We start from the raw sequence: 19,691 nt of genomic DNA, 5'->3' as shown, positions 1-19,691 counted from the left end.
GTTATAAATGTCTGAACATATGTAAGAATAATCTGTAAAATTTTTGTTAAATTTCTAATATTTTAAAAATAGGTATTAAACATTCTTTTTGGACATTTTGGTAAAACGTTTTATTTTTCTTTTCTTACAGAATAAGATGTAAGTGCTGCTCGAAAAATATAAATCTTCTTTTTTTCTCAAAAAATGCGTAGTAAGAAATTAATGTGTAGTAAGAACTTAATCATAGACTTAATTAAATTCGACTAATTTTCTTCACTTTCAACTGTGATTGATCAATTCTTTATGGCTTAAGGAAGGCTTTCTACATTTATTGTACCACATATGTGTATAATAATCATTAAATGAATAAACGTACATATTTTATAAATTAATGCAAATTGCTTTCACGTCTAGAAATACTTAAATATTTGTTAGATGTATGTACATAATATCTCTTGATATACGTATATGTACATAAAACCGTCTGTCTGCTGGATTTAATTGGTTAATTTTTGATGATTTTAGATTTACTCTATTCATTGTACTACACTTGCTACACTCGGGCTTTGTTCGTAATGTGTAAAGCCTTAAACACAATGCGAAGGAATAATACGATTTTAACCTATCAAAAATCAGATATTGGAATAGACTTTCTGATAGGTTAAAATCGTGTTATTCCTATCGCTATTGCTATTCCTTCGCATTGTGTTTAAGGCTTAATCTATTGAAGTACCAAATACTGATTTTTCCCAAATGAAAATAATAATGAAGACATCTTCCTCAAATGATTTCTAATCGATTCCATTCATAAAACACATTAAATAAAATTGCTGTCTGCTAACTTGATACATGATAAAATTCGTTAATTATAAGAAAAATACCATTTCCGAAATGTTTAAATGTTTTTCCCAAATTATATAGACATAAATAAATCAGAAATATTCAATTTGTCTACTATCTTGTCAGTGTAAGTTTGCCTTCCCGAAGGAAGGAATATTTTAGAGATTTTAGTAACTTACTGAGGGTAGCATGTCATAATATATAATATATGCATACCTAATATTGTGAATAATAAAGGTTATAAGAGCATTGTTGATTAAATTAAGCATTTTGCAACAATAATGGACAAAAATAAAATGAATTTGATTGAACGCACTCACTGCGCACATTAAAACTGATGCACATTAAAATTGATGCACATTAAAACCGTCGTACATATACAAAATAACGTATGTTTATAAATATAGAATTAAATCGATTAAATTGTGAAATACTCAATACATTTTATTGTACTATTGATAAAATATGTATTTTATAATTCGAAATATTTGCATTTTATTTTCATATTCAAATTAAATTAGTGTACAACGGCTTTAATATGCATCAATGCTTTCGAATTTGCTATAATGCTTATTAAGAAGAAGAAAATGCTTTAGAAAAGTTTATTTCCGAAAAAAGTTATCAAAAATAATTATCGACACATCAGATTTAAATTAAAAACTATCGAAAGTAAAAAGACCAGTGTGACGAATTAAATTTACTTGATTATAAAGGCCTCATTTCCTTCTCAAGAAAACTCGTAACCTTAAGAAAAGGAAGCTAATAAGGCTCCTTGTTTGATCAAAGAAGGTTTATGAAATGAGGAACAAGAAATCTTCATTTCTGAAGGAAGGATTATGAATACGGGTATATAATTGTACCGTTCATGGGTTTTGACTGGTTTCGACTTTCCATGCGATGAAAAGGAACGTATGATTTCTATAATTATATTGCAAAATCGAAATCCTTTTTTCAGACAGAATAAGCTAAAATGAGTCAAAAATTGGATTTTACGCATGATTTCATGTTTTGATGTAACAACAAAATAATGTAAAAAATATACATAACAAGGCGAAAAATGATATTCAAGTAAAACGATATCAAGTAAAACGATGATTGGTCGGCGAAAGTTACGCTTGCGCAAGTTATGTCGCATGTGACGACACCCTTACACATAGGCTCGCAAGTCGTAAGGGTGAAATCACACGGTGCGAAAAAGGGCTATGGAATAGAAGATGTGAATTAGCGCTATGACCAATTAGCGCTATTAGCAGAATAACGCAGAATAACGCTGATTGATCTATGATGCATTCTCTATTCTGTAATCGTTTTCCGCACCGTGTGATTTCATTCTAAATGACGTGTCAAAAAAGCCGATGCTGCGTTCAGTGAACTTAGTAGTTGAGTGAGCGCTCGCTATTGATGATCTTCCAGATCTAAGATGCTGGATTGGATGATTTAAAAGAATACACTAATAACAGTGCTCATTCAACTGTTGAATCCGCTGAACGCAGCCATTGCATCAGAAAAATTATTAATAGAAAAAGAGAATAATTGTGTTGGGCTGTGATCTTAATGAGGACTAAAATTCACAATAGAAAAAAATATTCTATAAATGATAATTAGCGAGAATAAGAAATTTATAAAATGTTTATTTTTATGAAATTGTTATTATTTGTGTTTGTCAATACATTGATAATGTTATTTCTTTTTTATATTCATTTAGAATATATATTGGATATGTATTTTCAATGGTTCTTCAATGATGTTCGAGATATGCAGCAATATGATTATATTATTGGTACAATTTTTAATTAAAATTTTTTAATTAAGATAAATGAAAGTGATAAGTAAATTGGCAATTATACAAATTAGCAATCACCTTAAAATTCAATAAAATTAAGTTTATTCAACGTGTTTTTGCATGTAATGAAAGAATCTGACAGAAAAAAAGTGTCGCTCTGCCCCACGAACCAAGATATTAAGTGTTAAAGTTGACTACTATTGAGGTTAGGAAATCTATCATAGAGACAAAATGAGGGTAATTCTTCACAAGAGCTATCTCCGATTTCGATATAATTATTATAATTATTATAATTAGACTCATTCGATATATTTTTGCGTAAAATGAAAGAATCTGACAGAAAAAACTCCGGGACTGCTCTGCGAAGAAATATTGAGCGTTGAAATTGACTAAAGTGTTACTGCGTAATCATTAATCTGTTATGTAGACAGTGGAGTGTAGACTAGTGCTTATTAGTTCGGGGCGGCTACGCCGTCCTAAACAAAATAAAAACAACATATTCTACCTACTTGAGGTCTAACTGCCTAGAAGTTGCAACCTAGACAGCAAAAGATCGCTCTAAAAAGATTGTCTCACACCCCACTGTCTTCATGGTTAGAAATATTCCAAGCGGACATTATCTACAGTAAATCTAATGGTTTGTTTTCTTTGGTAATTATTTAGACTAGCTCATCTCCGTTTTTATGAAATGAAATTAAGTTCATTCAATGCTTTTTCATTGAAAACGAAAGCTTGCTCTGCTCTTGCTATGTGCAAAAAGTTCTAAACTCGTGTGTAATTGCGTTTTGCATGGAAAGTTATAAACTCATAAGCGATGAAAGGGAGATGATCTGAATATTAATAAACAAACATTAATATATCGCTGTAAAAGCAAATAAGTGAAATGCATGCACATGCAGTCTTAGAGCATGAAAATGTGACCGCATCGCGGTATTTTGCAGCTGACAGATTTCCTAAACTCAATAGTTGTCATCTTTAATGCTTAATATCTCGATTCGCAGGAATGACCGTTGCGTTTTTCTGTCGGATTCTTTCGTTTTGAGTGAAAACGCATTAAATAAGCCTAATTTCGTTGAAATGGGAAGGTGAGGTAGCTATTCTAAATAATTACTATCACTTACATAATCCATTTCTTTTTAAAGCAACTTTTTTTTATATTTATTTGCATTTCTAGTTGGTGCTGGTAGTGCTGGTGCAATTCTGGCAACGAATCTAGCAGAGGATAAACATAGCGTATTATTATTAGAAGCAGGTGGTACTGCTCCATTCTTTCTTGACATACCACTTCTGACACCAATCATTCAGAATACTGTTTATGATTGGCAATATATCACTGTTCCTCAAGAATATGCATGCAAAGGTTTAATTAATAACGTAAATATTAATTTCATATAAATTTATATGTTTATCAAGAATTATACTGATGTATACAGAGTGTTTGGAAAATAATAAATCTTTAGGAGCAGTGGATTAAACTGAGAAGAAAAATCCTCTATCATGTTGCAATTTTCGCAATAGTTAACAAAATATTAATTGCTAAAAATTGCTGAAAATTGGTCTTCAATAATTTTTTACTCAAATACTATCAACTTTATAAGAAAACTGCAAGAGACAAAAATTGTTTATTTTCTTCTCATAGAAAAAATTCTACGAATTTTTTCAAAATTTTTTATCAACTTTTTAGTACTGCATTTTTTCTAGTTCTTCTTAGTACTTCATTTTTATCAACATGAGAAAATATGATATTCTAAAAATTCTGAAAAAAATATTTAAAAATTCTTAGAATTCTATTGCGAAAATTGCAAAATGAGGACATTTTTTCTCAGTTTAATCTACCTTCGAAAAATTTATTATTTTCCAAAAATTTATTTTTCTCTGTATATTGTTATAAAGATCCTTTTAACAGCAAAGCAGATGGCCGAGAGGTAAAATTCTTGGAGGTACAAGCCGTATAAATTTTATGGCTTATGTATTAGGACATCGGCTGGATTATGAAAAATGGTTTCCAGATTTTGCTGGTAAAAAACTATAATTTTAAAACGAATTTAGGAGAAAGAGAGGTATATTTATATATACTTTGATTTTTTTTTACATACATGAACATCGTAGAATCAGTTGCAAAAAATGATGAGTCAATAAGTATTAGTGATTTAAGATGGACCACTGATTTTGCTGATGTAATTTTGAATGCAATAAAGGAATTAAATCATAATATAAGCAACATAAATTTACAATTGGACATAGGTATCTAATTTCTACATAAAATTTCAATTGCATGTTATATTTGTATATTTACAATATTTGTTGCCTAGGTTTTACAAAAGCTCAATTAATGATGAAGAATGGCAGACGATGGAGTACGGACAAGATATTGTATCAAAAGCCTAATCATGTTTTGACTATATTTACTCATGCACACGCTACTAAAGTAAGTTTATCTAAATTTTTAGTGATTATGCATGATAAATACAAGATATTATTCTATTTAATTATACTATTGAAGATATTAGTGAACTTTAATAAAGCCGAGGGAGTTGAATTCGTTAGATTTGGTAATAAATATATAGCATTAGCAAAGAAAGGAGTTATTTTAAGTGCTGGCGTAGTTGAGAGTCCAAAATTATTAATGTTATCTGGAATTGGTCCAAAAAAGCATTTGGAAGATTTTGGTGTAAGTATGTATAAAATCTTCAATTATTATTAACTAAACTATAAGAAACTAAAGGTGTGTTTTTTATTCCTGCACTATCTGAACTGATGTATGTATAGCCGGTCACAGAAAGATTGCAACACTTTTTTTCGATGGGTTTCGGAATGTAACTACTCATCGAGCGATTGGACTCATCTTATTCATGAATCCACATATACAATAAAAATTAATTTCTCGATTATTCCAAGTTGTATTCCAAAACCCATCGAAAAAAGAGTGATAGCGACCTTTCTGTAACCGTCTTTATAAGCAATAAATTGAAGCGAAACAAACGTATATTTGTTTCACTTTAACTTATTGCGCCATGTCAGTTCAAAGGTGTAGGAGTAAAGAACATACATTATGTTTTTGTGTGTGTGAAATTAGCAATTCATTTTTTGGCCGTAAATTTTGTTACAAGTTATTACAAGTTTTATTGCACCCACAATAGTTCTATAGTTCCTGATAGATTTTAAAAATAGTTCTGTTAATTTAGTTAAAAAAAAATAACATTTGAAAATTTGGAGTGTTAATTTTTCGTGACATCTCAAGAATATGAAAAAAATCAATTTAAATGGAATTCTTGATAAGATCTACAGTTCTTGATTTTAACAATTCCGGCTCTAAATATATCCCGTGTATTCTGATACACAACAAGAGTAAAGTAATTAAACTGATAAACTGATAAAATTGAAGAAGCTTAGTGTCAAATAATAATGTAAAGAAAATAAAGGACATATAAGAATTAAATTAAAAAAATTTTTTCTTACATGCTCTTTATTTTCTTTATTATTAAGAACAAAGAACCATAACATAACAATCAGTTTTAGCTGACTTTTCGCAATTTTCTTAAAGTTTTGCAATAGTTCCAACACTAGGATAGGTTTTATCTAGAATTTCGGTTTTTAAATATTCTTTAATAATTATTAAATCAGTGCGATGACATTGCACGTCAAGAGTAAAGTATCTCCTAACAGTTTTAGCCGACTTTTTGGTATTTTCCGATAGTTCTGCAATAGTTCTGATGATTTCTCATCAATAGGATTTGCTCAGAGTTACAGCCTTTTATTAGCAGTATATTTAAACAATTTTTTAATTTGAGCATCACACATCAAGATTAAAGTACTTTTTAACAGACAGATCCAACCGATTTTTAGCATTTTTTGATAGTCCTGTAAGAGTTTCGACATTTTCTATAGATTTCAGACTCAGAGCTTTTGTTTGTAAATAATTTTTCAATTAGAACGCTGTACGTAGCGCTGGCACTGTACGTGAAGAATAAAGTACTTCTCAACATTCAGTTTCGATTTTTTGGCATTTTCTGTTAATTCTGCAATAGTTCCGACGATTTCTGTTGATTTATGTAAACAGCGAAAAACATAATTCTTGTCACTTCATTCTTGTGGTGCGATGCCAGTGCTATGATATTAAAAAATTGATTGAAAATACTTAGAGGCTCCGAGCAAAACATGTAGAAACTATTGCAGATCAGAATTATTGTAGAAATATCGAAAGATGGCAAAAAGTTGGAGCTGGCTGCAGAAGATATTTTATTCTTGTGGTATGGTGACAGCATTTTAATGAAAAATTGTTTAAAATTGTTTAAAAAAGGAAAGAACTATTACCTGAACAAAACCTATAAAAAGCGTTGGAATTGTAGAACTTCAAGCAAAAAATCGGCTGGAACTGATTATTAAAAGATATTTTATGCTTGATGTGTGTACAAGCGTTCAAATTAATAAATTGTTTAAACATATTTACCGTACGTATTTATGAAAAATTGAATTAAAAAATCCTTCATTATTTTGCATCGCGACTGTTAACGAAATATTAAAAATTTAAAAATTACCGTATAAAAACGAGTAAAATCAATGTATAAGACAATATTAAGATATAAAAATTATGCATTTCGCGAGTCCGATCCTCCAGATCCATTTTTGGAATGCCAACGTTTCGTGAATCTTACAGTCCACTTCATTAAGGCGAGGAGCAGCCTGATACTGTTCCTCGTTTTTTTTATATTACACTACTTGTTGGAATGTTGGGGGGAAAGAAGAGAATTGTGGGCGAGGTGGGGGAAATCGGTCTTCAATAATCGGGAAAATAGTTTTCCATATTTTATTTATGTTGTAGCCATTATCTCTATTTAGATTGTTAGGGTGTTTTGCTTCTCTATACTTTCTTGGAAAGTATGATGTAATGTTGGCTATTGTGGTTATTTTATCAAACAGTATTTGATATCCTATTTCGATGTTGTGTTCTGATAATGCTGATTGCGTGACGTGTTTTAACCTGACATCGCAGGAACAAGGTATTTTGTATACTCCTGCGGACAAGTATACATTGGAGAAACTGGGAGAATGATCAACCTACGGATAAAAAAACATCAACGTGATGTAAAGATATCTTAATATTGTTTTATGCGTCGATTTAACATTCTGCTTATTATAACTAAAAAAATTGCAAAAAATTGTAAGATTGTAGAAGATTTTTCGATTCAATTTTTCATAAACAATACATACATACCGATTCCTTCGGTCTGGCTCACTCTGTATATGCAGGATATTTGACAATTAACGATAAAAAATCTTGCAAGGAATGGACTAAATTGAAAAGAAAAGTCCTATATCGTTTTGCATTTTTCGCATTAGTTAACGAGTTATTAATTTATGAAAATAGTCTAATTCACCCGATTTATCATCAAGTGCAAGCGCGTGGCGAGAATAAAACCCAGCGAGACGCGTTAAGTACATTAAAGGGATTCTAAAGTCATCTGTATTACCAACTATATCATATATCATATAATTTTTGTATAACAAATATTTTTTTCTCTTTCACACATTCGAGAATTCTTTTCCAGGATTAAAATACACACACACACACACACACGCGCGCGCGCGCGCGCGCATTAATACGTGTTTGTGAGGTGAAGTTTATGCCGAGAACGACAAAAATTTGAAATTGATATATTTTTTACCATTTTTTACCATTTTTTAGTGTAACATAATGTCTCAAGTTATCAAGTCGTGATAATATTTGCTTGATACGAAAGTTTTGCAATCTGTATTTACGAAATAATAATCCAAACATGTTTGTACGAATAAATAACGCGGAATTTTAGAATTAGACTTAAATGTTTTATTGCGACGAATTTGTTATACAAAAATTGACATAAACATGTGACTGTATCATAGGTTGCGTGAGATACTGATATGATAGTACATAAAGACATATCGATTTTGGAAAAACAGCGACTTCTGATGACTTCGTTGGTGTTCGAGTTTCACTTTAGAATCCCCTTTTCCTTCCTAAAGTGAAAGATTTGATTTCGTTTTTTTTTTCAATTAAATTTACAAACCAAAATATATCGATTTTATTGTGTATTTTCCTTAAATTGCACATTTTTGTAATGTGTTTCCTAATTTATGGAGGATACTGCCCTCCATAATGTAAAAATGAATACTTTCATATGTGTGTGTGATTACCGTCACAACTGATATTTTTGTCTAATCATCTGATTAGACGTCTCTGATTTATTCTACCATTACCGTCAAAATAGACGCTTCTAGCATTCATAGCAAACTACAGTACCTTCCATAAGTTTAGAAACTTGGAACACATAAAAAAGTGTATAATTTAAAGAAAATACATAATAAAATCGATATATTTTAATTTGTAAATAATTATTTAATTGAAAAAAGACGAAATAAAAGTACATAAATACGTGCATTACATGTATACATAACATACTATTAAAATAAGGAATTTCAATTACAATATGATTCATATGAAATCTGATTTTTCATTTTACAATTTTTATGGAATCTGAAATCAACTTGCAATTCAAATATTACTACTTTTATAACCATTAATTTAAAATCGTTAAACTACAACTAAACGACCTGATGTGTATATACAATGCACGCAAGTACGACGTTGCAAAACAAGTGACAATATATAAACAATTGACCAAAACGCAAAATTTAACTTTAATCGCTCCAATGAAATAATTGTCCGACATATTTTCGGCATATACAAGCTTATAGGTATTCTACATAAAAATGTTGTCAAGCTTATAGGTATTCTAGATAAAAGTCATTTAGACATCTTATGACGTATTTAAACCAGAAACATCCCAGCAAATGAGAATGGATTGAATTGGATAAATCCACATAAATCAAGTTTTCGAATCTGCATTATCCGCGAAAAAGATATTGAATTTTGTAGAAACTGAATGTACTGAATCCCTTTCTATACGTCTAGATAAATACGAGTATAATGTAAACTCTAATGGATTCATATAGATTCAGAAATGAAATGCTAGTTTGCGGTCCCAGAAAATGGTTTATTGGAAAGCATATACCAAGATGATCACTAGACTGCGGAGGTTTATGTAGAAATTATATACCGTTAATATGTAACATATATGTATGCACAAAATATATAAAATATGTGAAATATATGTAAGAGTACACTTAATTTTTATTAGGTGTACAACTTTGCTTCCGCCGTTTTTTTCCGAAATTCGAGGCTTTATTGTAAAAAATTGGTTATACATTTATGATTCAAAGTATTGTCCATTGCTGGCCACTACTTTCTCCCATCTTTCGGGTAGCGAATCCCGCGTCGATAAAACTGGTCATCTTTTGAGGCTATCCACGAATCGATCCAATTTTTTATTTCTTCATAAGACCGGAAATGCTGGTCAGCCAGGTCGTGTGCCATTGATCGAAACAAGTGATAGTCAGAGGGAGCAACGTCTGGAGAATACGGCGGATGGGACTTCCCATTTCAATGTTTCTAAGTATGTCTTAACCACTTTCGCAACATGAGGTCGAGCATTGTCATGCTGCAAAATCATTTTATTGTGTCTCTCGTTGTATTGCGGCCGTTTGTCTTTCAATGCTCGGCTCAAACGAATCAATTGCGTTCGCCTGTGATTGTTTCAGTTGGTTTTAACAGTTCATAATACACTACGCCGAGCTGGTCCCATCAGAGCATGACCTTGGACGTCAAAATCACCGTTCTTGAAGCGTTGAAACCACTCACGACACGTTCTTTTACTAATAATGGCCTCACCATAAGTATTTGAGAGCATTCGATGAGCGTCAGCCGCAGATTTCTTCATATTGAAGCAAAAAATTAAAACCTCCCGCAAATGACGAGAATTTGGCTCGTAAACTGACATTTTCAATCGAGAATAACTTTATGATGCAGACACAAATCGACTTTCTATGGGATTATGTTAACAGATGCCATCGTCGGATTAGCGCTGAACTAGCCAGCTTGCAAGAGCATGCTCTAGTCGCTTTCCTTTGATCGCATGAATGCAAGGTTATGTTTATTCAAATCATATTTTTTCTATCATTTTTTTTGTAAGCTTCAAAATTATACTTTAAAGGTTTCATGATATTGTTATAAATTATTCAAATGTAGGAAAGTACTTTTTGTTTAGATATAAATTTATAGTAAAAGTATCGATTAGGGGATCCCAATGACCTTGACATATGTTGTTAAGATTATGATCCTGACTATTATGTAATGAGTGTAAAGATTAACACCAATACAATACATTGTCTTTTCTCCTTGTAACGAAAAATCTTGCTTTATTTGAATGATCTCGTGAAGCGATGCCACGTTCTTAAATCTAACCAGAAACGAACAACCTAGCGCTGCTTTAAATAAATCGGTAATCAATCTCTGCTCTAATAATAACTAAACTTACGAATATAACAACTGTAGGATTCTATTAGAACGAGATAATAAGAATAGCGTAAAATGTTCGAACTAATACTTAACATGCTGCCTTTAACTTTACGAAACAAAAAATAATTCAAATTACGCTAAACCGGCTGTGAAGCAAATGACTATATTATTGCATAGGTATCTTCATGATTCAGAGTCTTCCTTGATTGGAAATAAACAAATTCGATTGGTTTCTTGAAGAATCTCTTGGATGTCTTGATGATAACTGCTCGGATGATGCCGTCATCCCTGCATGAACTTCATGAATTCATCCGACAGGCCATTACAGTGGGGGGGAGGGGTGGTGTTATCTTCACGCAAGAGTATCAAATCTCCGTGCTGGATGAGAAGCCTACTTCCCCTCTTGCTTCGTCCATTTATTCCGTTGTTGAAGTTGATGCAGATAGTCCTTGGACCAAAAATATTGTTCCACTCTCTGCCATTCAATCGGGTTTCTACGTTCAGCAATATAGTTTCTCTATAGCAGTAAATGCGTCTCCGAGAAAGTGTCCAAGAGAGAGATAGGAGGGAAAATCATTAAGGTCATTTGATAGATTAGTCAAAGGACGGGAATTCAAGATGGATTCAATTTGCAGTGAGAATTTGCATCTCTTTGATCAAGGATGTCCTACAACCTTTTTTTAGATGCGATTTAAAGGCCTTTTCAGAAACTTCCCAAATTCCCCCAAAATGAAGTTTTTGGAGGGATGAAGTGCCATTCATATCTTATTCAGCCATAATAGAAAATAATTTTTCTTGCATGTCTTGACTTGAGAAGCTTGAGAGTCCTTCAAATTCTTATTAGCCTTGACAAAAGTTGTTGCGTTATCCGAAAAGATGTTAGATCTCCTCTTTGCATTATGAAGTGCTTGAAAACGTTAATAAAACATTCTGTGGTCAGATCCCAAGTTCTAGATGGATTGTCTTTATGGCAAAGCATACAACTGGTACATACAAGGTTACAATCTTGGTATTGCGTCTCTTTGACTATCGAACACGGAATGGTCCGCAAAAGTCTATTCCTACATTGGAGAATTGGACTTCCGTTTCTGATGTAATAGAATAAAGTGGACGATTTGTGAGTAGGCAGAGCAAAGGGTGAAGATGGAGAGAGAAAGAGAGAGGTGTAATAAAGTGTAAGTGGAGGTGGGTGAGAGAGTGGAGGGAAGGGTGAGAGAGTGTGAGGGGAAATGGAAGAAAAGAGTTGTAGACGAGGAAGGAAATAAAGAAGAAAGAGATTGAGATTAGAAGAATTATTAGATGTTGGGCAAGTGGCGCATGGTGAAGTGGAACGGAGTTCAGGAATGGGTAGTGAGGGAAAGTATTGTTGTGCCGGCCTTGCAATGTTCACTCGCGACCGCGATACGTTCTTTCGAGTTATGGGAAAGAAAGACTCAAGGATTTGTAAGAAATAATAAGGAACTCTTTTATTAATAAGTGAGTACAGCACGAGAAACTTCGTAAAATATTATATGAAATATTTCGGCAGAAAAGCACGTCCGGACGAACGATTGCTCTCCATAGATCTGCCTGTCGTGGACCATCAACAACGGCCCATCGTGTGGATAATTTGACCACCACGGTCGATACAGCGCAGCATGCGACGAAGTACGGACGTAACACTACTCTCCTTAAAAATTGTCCTGACAATTGTCGCTTTTTTAAAAAAAATTCGCTTTGCGAACACTCTTCTCCCGGGAATTTCGGGCTCCCGACCAACTTCCTGCCCCCTTTCTGTGCTGCCGCAACAGTTTTCTTGGAGCTTGGTTTTCTTGGGACCCGTTCTCCAGACTGAGGCTTCCTTCTCCTTTTGGGTAGGACCTCTTTTCAGTCCCTCCTTAGAAGCCAATCTCCCGGAGGAATACGTTCCGGGCATACCTCCAACGTTACGAAAGAGATGTTTTTTCCTCTTGTCTCTTCTCTTGAGCCTTGCGACTCTTCGTTTTTTGGATTGGTAGGAGAATAAAAGAATATCTTGAAGCCACAGTACCTCAATCCCTAGTCCCCGCCCTGGCATTTGTCCTTCGTCCCATGGAAAAACCGTGGCTCAAAAATCGGGCGGGGCGATCTTCTTTTTAAAAAAAAGATCTCTACAAAGGTTTCTCCAGGACAAATCCTTAAACAGATTCCTTAACAAGTCCTCCCGCCGCTTTCATCGCTATGCGCCATGTATGCTGGGTGATATGTATGTATGCGAAGCCAAAAGACCGCCATTATTTTCTCTATAAAAATCCTTCCTGAACAAATCCTTAAAGCTCCTTTAACAGGTTTGTCTCTTAACAGATTCTTCTGCTATATGCTGAGTAGTATGTTTGCGAAGCCAAAAGATTTCCATTATTTGAAACTCGACAAAAGGGCTTTAACACCGCGCATTTTTGTACTACAGAAATAAATTAATTGATACTCAGTATAATCTTAGTATAGTTATTTTTTTTAACTCCTACATCATGATCAATTTTTTTCTTCTCGTCTATCAAGAAAAGGCGCTCTATCTGTATGTACGATTTTATTTTTGCACTTATTCGATTTATACAATACGCAACGTTACTGAGCTTCCTTACTACATAATATGGACTTCTCAACTTTGCAGTTTAGGAGCCCTTGATTCTTCGAGGAACCAAACTTTTTGTCTTACTTTATGAATTTGCCTGACTTTCTGATCATACCAGGTTTTAGTACGAGAAGATTTCATATTAACATGACTCCTAACTTGATCATGAATTTTTTCCAACTTTCTCTTGATCTCAAATAGTCATCCACTGTTCTTCAGATATAGAGGGATTTCCTCGAAATAAGTCTATAGGAAGCCTAAGATCCTGAGTGAAATATAACTCTGCTGATGTTACGCCGATAATCTTGTGTTTTGAAGATCTATTCCAGCAAGTACATTGGAATCCAATGATCCCAATCCCTCTGATTTTCAGCTATAAATTTGACTAAATAATTTAGGATTTGATGTTGACATTCTACAATTATCTGACTGGGGATGTAGAATAGACATTCTTGTCTTCTTGATCCCAAGTAATCGTGATAAAATCTTGCGGTTCCGCAAAATCTTGGACTCAAAGTTTCTTCTCTGATCTGTATGAACTTCTAAAGGAACTCCATGTCTCGAGATAACTTGATTCAGGAAAGTTTCTGCGATAGTTTTTGCTCAAATATTTTTCAAAGGAAAGCCTCTATCCATTTTGTAAAACAGTCAACTACGACCAAAAATACTTATTTCCTGAAAGAGTTATAGGCAGTGGACCAAGTACGTTCATTTGAACTCTCTCAAACGGAGCTCCAATGTTATAAATCTGAAGTGGAGATTTCCCTTTTCTCGTCGAACCACTCCTAGCAACGCAAATATTATAAGATCCTACAATCAATTTTCGATGTCTTGTTTACAGGTCGCCCAGTAGAATCTTTTTCGAATCTTCTCCAAAGTTTTATTGATTTCAAAATGTCCTCTGGACAGAGAGTCATGCGCCTGCTTCAGAATTTGTTAAATCCGATTCTTAGGGACGACTAGCTGAGCAACAGAATCTTTTAAATTCGGCACCTCCCACATTTGTAGAGTACACCATTTCTAAGTTCCAAGGAATCCCAATAAGACCAATAAATCTTAATAGAAGCCTCTCCGGATGCAATTTCCTGCCAAGATGGCCGAATCCCAATCTTCTTCCCTTGGAGAATAATTGCAATGCTACGATGCAATCCTCCAACTGCTTTTGGCGCCAGGTTTCAAAATTTTCCTCAGACAACACAATCCGAGCAATATTTTTCTAGTTTAACGGCCTCTTTGGCCTCGGACCTTGCGCAATACTGGCACTTGGCAGCGACACAGAATCGTCTAGATAAAGCATCCGCATTCCCGTGAAGAATTCCTTTCCGATAAATAACCTGAAAGTCATATTCCGATCAGCGTGCCAACTGGCCTTTCAAGTCCTTGAAGGACATCAATCACTTCAGTGAGGCATGGTCCGTTCGTATCACGAACTCTCCATATAGTCGACAAATGATAATAGTGAAACGCTTTAATTCCTTTGACAGTTGCCAAAAAGCTCCCGCTGCGTTACGCAATAGTTTCTTTCCATTTTACTTACAACACGATTGTAATAAGAAATCATCTTTTCCCTTTCGTTTTGAAGTTACGATAAAACCGCTATTTCGCAACCTGATGCGTCAATGTCCAGAATAAATTTTCCTTGCCTTCGTGGAAAAAATAAAATCAGAGAAGAACTAAGAGCCCATCGCAATTAAACGAATCATTACACTGCTTATCTCATATAAATCTCATTTGATTCTTAGTCAATTTATAAAGCGGCTTTGCGAACGAAGAAAATCCTTTTACAAATTTTCGATAATAGGAATAAACCCAAAAAGCTTCATAAATGTTTCTTGTTTTGTGGGACCAATTGGCCAATTGGTTATGGCAACAATTTTCTTTCTGTCCGTAGAAATTCTCTCAGATGAAATTACATGCCCTAAATATTTTACCGTCCGAAAAGAACATATTTTTTTGGATTAATTTTTACATTTACTTCTTGCATTCGCAAAAATACCTTTTTTAAATTTTCTATCATTTCTTCGAAATTTTCACCAAAAAAATAATCACATCAAAGACTAAACAAATTTTCGAAAGTAATTCCTCGAAGAATTATTAATTGTTCCATTACTCGCTTGAACGGAGGCACACAAACCGAATGGCATAACCCTAAACTGCCATAACTCATTTCCGAGCGAAAACGCAGTTTTCTCTCTTCTGGTCGAATCTTAATTTGCCAATACCTACTTTTTTAATTTAAAGTGGAATACCAAGAACTTCCTGAAAGTCGATCGAAAATGTCTACTTGGGGTAAAGAATAAGAATCCTTTTTAGTAATAGCCTGCGACACAAATTTTATTGTTCTGTTTTTCTTTTTCACTAAAATAGCTGGTGACATCCAAGGATTTACAAATTCCTATTACTCCCTGCTACTTTATTTCTTCAATAATTTCATCGATCTTTGCCCTCATATGAAATAGAAAACTCGACAAGGAGCTTGTTTAATGGAAAGAGAATCTTTCAAATTAATATTATGTTTTCCCATCTCACAATTTCCTGCAATAATCTGCTCAGAAAATACATTACAAAATTCATTTAGTAATTCCGCAAAAAGCTTTTTCTGGAATTGCGTTAAATGTTCAGAATCCCTGTCGAAAAGACACTTTAAATTCGAGGAAACATCAAAATCAGACAATTTGTTTATGCGAAAACATTGAATTTCGTTCTTCCCTGTTTCTTTCTGACTACCAAAGATAGATTCAATTTTCTAAATTGAGTTTCTCGAGAAAGTCTACACCAAGAATACATTCATCATTGATTTTTGCTACAATCTCAATCAAATAGTTTTCTAGTCGAATCTTTATATACACTTTATAGTTAATCGACATCTTTTCTCCCATAGGATTTTAAATTACAGTTATTTATTTTAATTTTACATTGACTCGGCTCAATTAAATTATCATTTAAAATTGACACATCATAGCCTGTATTCTCAAAACACAGCGTTTATTTATTTCTCCTTGAAAACAAAAACTTGTTAAATTATGTTTAAGTTTATTAAACCTAAAAGAACATTGATTATTATTACAACAATTGTTTTTCGGGATATCTCTGAAATCAGTCGAACGCACCCCACTCGATTATTTCTGATTTATCGATTTATTCAATATTTTGATCAGAAATGTCCCTCTTTACTACTTTTCTTTATCTTTTTTATTTTTCTATAATCCTTTCCCTTTTCAAATTTCTTAAATCCATTTTTATTAATTTTTTTCTCTCATCGTGCTCGTCTTGCTCCTTTTCCTCCTTTTCGAAATTAAAATTTTTCCCTCTTTTTTTTTATAATTAAAATTATCCTTTTTAGTTCTTTTTAGTAACGGAAAAGTTCTTTCTCTAGAACTTTTTAGTAACGGAAACGAATTATGCACACGCGATTTTATCGCGAATCGTATCGGGACATTCCGGATATGCCGATTGCGACAATCTTTCGATATCCGAACCCAACGAGGCAATACTTTCTCCGTATTTCTGTCTCCTATTTGTAAACTGCGAATAATAACTTTGCAATGATTGCATTTCCCCAAAACGCATCTCGAATTTAGATTTCAATTCCTCGAATCACAAACTCTCCAAATTTTCCAAGACTGCACTCTACCGCGTAAACATGACATCAGGATAGCAGTTTTCGTCTCCTCTCCCCGATTCGCTCGAGCGATTAGGTTGAAAGCGCGAGATATTCGCGTAAGGGAGCGTTCCATTCGAAAGTATCAGGCTTAGGCTTAATATTTATCTGACCGCGAAATGTCACAGACGCGTCAAAATGATTGGCAGCGCCTCCGTCTGTATCTAGGCAAAGCGGTACGACTCGTCATGCTCAACAATATTTGTAAAAGAATTTCCACCCGCAATGGAACCAACGCGACCGGTACACTTACAAAAGAATCAATCACGCGTGTATTCGCGACAGAATCATGTCCGCAAATATTATTGGAAGGAGTTAGCTGTTTTGCGGAGATCTCACGTAATCTCTCTTGCAATTGACAGATCTGTACATCTCATGATTTGACTCCGCAAACGCCTCGACGCTGTTCCTTTCGCAATTGCCGCATTTCCTGCAAAATCGTCTATAGCACCGTTTGCATCGGGGAAGTCTCCTCGATCTGCGGGGCTGCCTCCTCCGCTGTCATCTTCGTTTCTCGTGGAACGGTCGTCGAACCTTCCGGATTTTCCATTCGAGTTTTCCTTCTTGTGACAATCGGAGAATGAATCATCCGAGAACCTTTGAATCTCGGACGAGTCCCCAAAATATTGCGCCCGCCTTGCAATGTTCACATTCGCGATCGCGATACGCTCTTTCGAGCCACAGGAAAGAAAGGATTCAAGGATTTATAGGAAATAACAAGTAATTCCTTTTATTAATAAGAGAATACAGCATGAGCAAACAAGGAACTCCGTAAAATGTTATATGGAATATCTCGGCGGAAAAGCACGTCCGAATAAACAATTGCTCTCCGTAGATCTGCCTGTCGCGGACCATCAACAACGGCGTGTCGTCTGGGCAACTTCTGACATCACGGATGTAGATACAGCGCAGCATGCGACAGAGTACGGGTGTAATAATATGTTCGAGAGAGAATAGAGAGGAATAGCAGATCGGTTAAGATCGGCAGAGATATCGATAGGTTGAGTCTGTTCGAAAGAGATAGCGCAGAAAGAAAGAAAAGATGGAGGAAAAGAGAAGGAGAGAGAAGGAGAGAGAGAAGGGAGGGAAGGAGGGAGGTAGATGACGGAGAATTGGAAAACTATTTAGCTAAAGATAGTGTAGAAGTACAAGTGAGTTGGCGAAGTTCACAAAAAAGAAGAGAAAAAGAAAGGGAAGAGAGGGGAAAGGGAAAGAGAAAATAGAGAAGGTTTTTAGGAAAATCTCTTTTTAAAAAAAAGAGAATACTAAAAGAAGTAAATGAGGAAGGAAATAAGGGAAGGATTAAGGAGAGTTAAGAAAGAAATAAAAGAACTGAAGGGTAAAAGGAGATGATGAGAAAAGAAATGGAGAGGACAAAAGAGAAATTGAAGGAAAGGGAGAAAAGAAGGAAAAAGGAAAAGGAGAAAATGGTAAAGACATTGGAAAGAGAATTGGATAAAATGAAGATAAGGGTAGGAAAGTGGAAAGGAGAGGGGGGTAAAAAAACAGACGGGGATGAGATAAGAAGTGAGAAAGGGAATGAAAGATGGATGGAAAGGATAAGAAGATTGGAGAAACAAAAATGAATGGAGAAAAAGAGAGGAAAGAAAAAGAAATATTATTATAAAAGGTTAAATATAGGAAAAGGGGAAATAGAGAAGATTAAAGATGTAATGGAAAGAATAGAAATGGGAGTAAAGATAGAGAAAATAAGAAAGATAAAGATGGATAGAGGTGAATTACGGTAATAATGTTTGGGAGTTTAGAAGATAAGGGAAATAGAAGAAAGATAAAGATGGATAGACGAGAAGAGGTGAATTATGGTAATAATGTTGGGGAGTTTAGAAGATAAGGGAAATACAATAAGGAATAAATGGAAGCTGAAGGGAAGAGATCTATATGAATTGAGAAAAATTTGACTTGGTAAGAGAGGAAGATGAGGTGGATGATATAGATGGTTATGAAGAAGGGGAGAAGAGCAAGGATGGGGCAGGGAAGGAGGTATAGATTGAAGGAGAATGGTGAAAATGGAATGATGAAAGGGAAGATCTAAAGGATGATAAGGGATGGAAATGAGGAGAGGGAAGGGGGAATTAACGATGAGAAAAGAGCAAAGAGGAAGAGAGAAAGGAAGAAGAGACAGAATCAGAGGAATAGGGGAGAGGATGGACAAGAGGGATGGGGAGAGGGATAGAGATGATAAAAAGGGAAAAAGAATAAAAAGGAAGGGAGAGGAGAGAAAAAGCAGAGAAAGGGAAGCAAAGGATTGAAGAAAAAAGAGAGAAGGATAAAGGAAATGGAGAAAGAAAGGGAGGAAAAGAAATACAGAGATACTTTTGGGCAAGTTTGAATATAGATGGAGGAGAAGGGATGGAAGTATTGTATGTAAGAGAAAGATTGTCAGATGGAGATATATATATATATATATATATATATATATATA

General features: G+C 34.1%; 1 protein-coding gene across 1 annotated transcript in view; it reads left to right on the top strand.

Annotated features, from left to right (window-relative positions):
- The first annotated feature begins 2,445 nt into the window (after positions 1-2,445).
- Positions 2,446-19,691, top strand: part of LOC105624575 (glucose dehydrogenase [FAD, quinone]-like) — a 172,706-nt gene continuing 155,460 nt past the window's right edge. The window contains exons 1-6 of the mRNA XM_012205932.1: positions 2,446-2,599; positions 3,777-3,976; positions 4,509-4,620; positions 4,712-4,846; positions 4,915-5,030; positions 5,106-5,273. Of these exons, the coding sequence (XP_012061322.1) occupies positions 2,446-2,599; positions 3,777-3,976; positions 4,509-4,620; positions 4,712-4,846; positions 4,915-5,030; positions 5,106-5,273 (885 nt within the window). The remainder of the gene's footprint in view (positions 2,600-3,776; positions 3,977-4,508; positions 4,621-4,711; positions 4,847-4,914; positions 5,031-5,105; positions 5,274-19,691) is intronic.

This window comes from Atta cephalotes, assembly GCF_000143395.1.
Source record: "Atta cephalotes unplaced genomic scaffold scaffold00082, whole genome shotgun sequence".
Lineage (NCBI taxonomy): Eukaryota > Metazoa > Arthropoda > Insecta > Hymenoptera > Formicidae > Atta > Atta cephalotes.
This window is presented reverse-complemented; position numbering and strand designations above follow the sequence as displayed.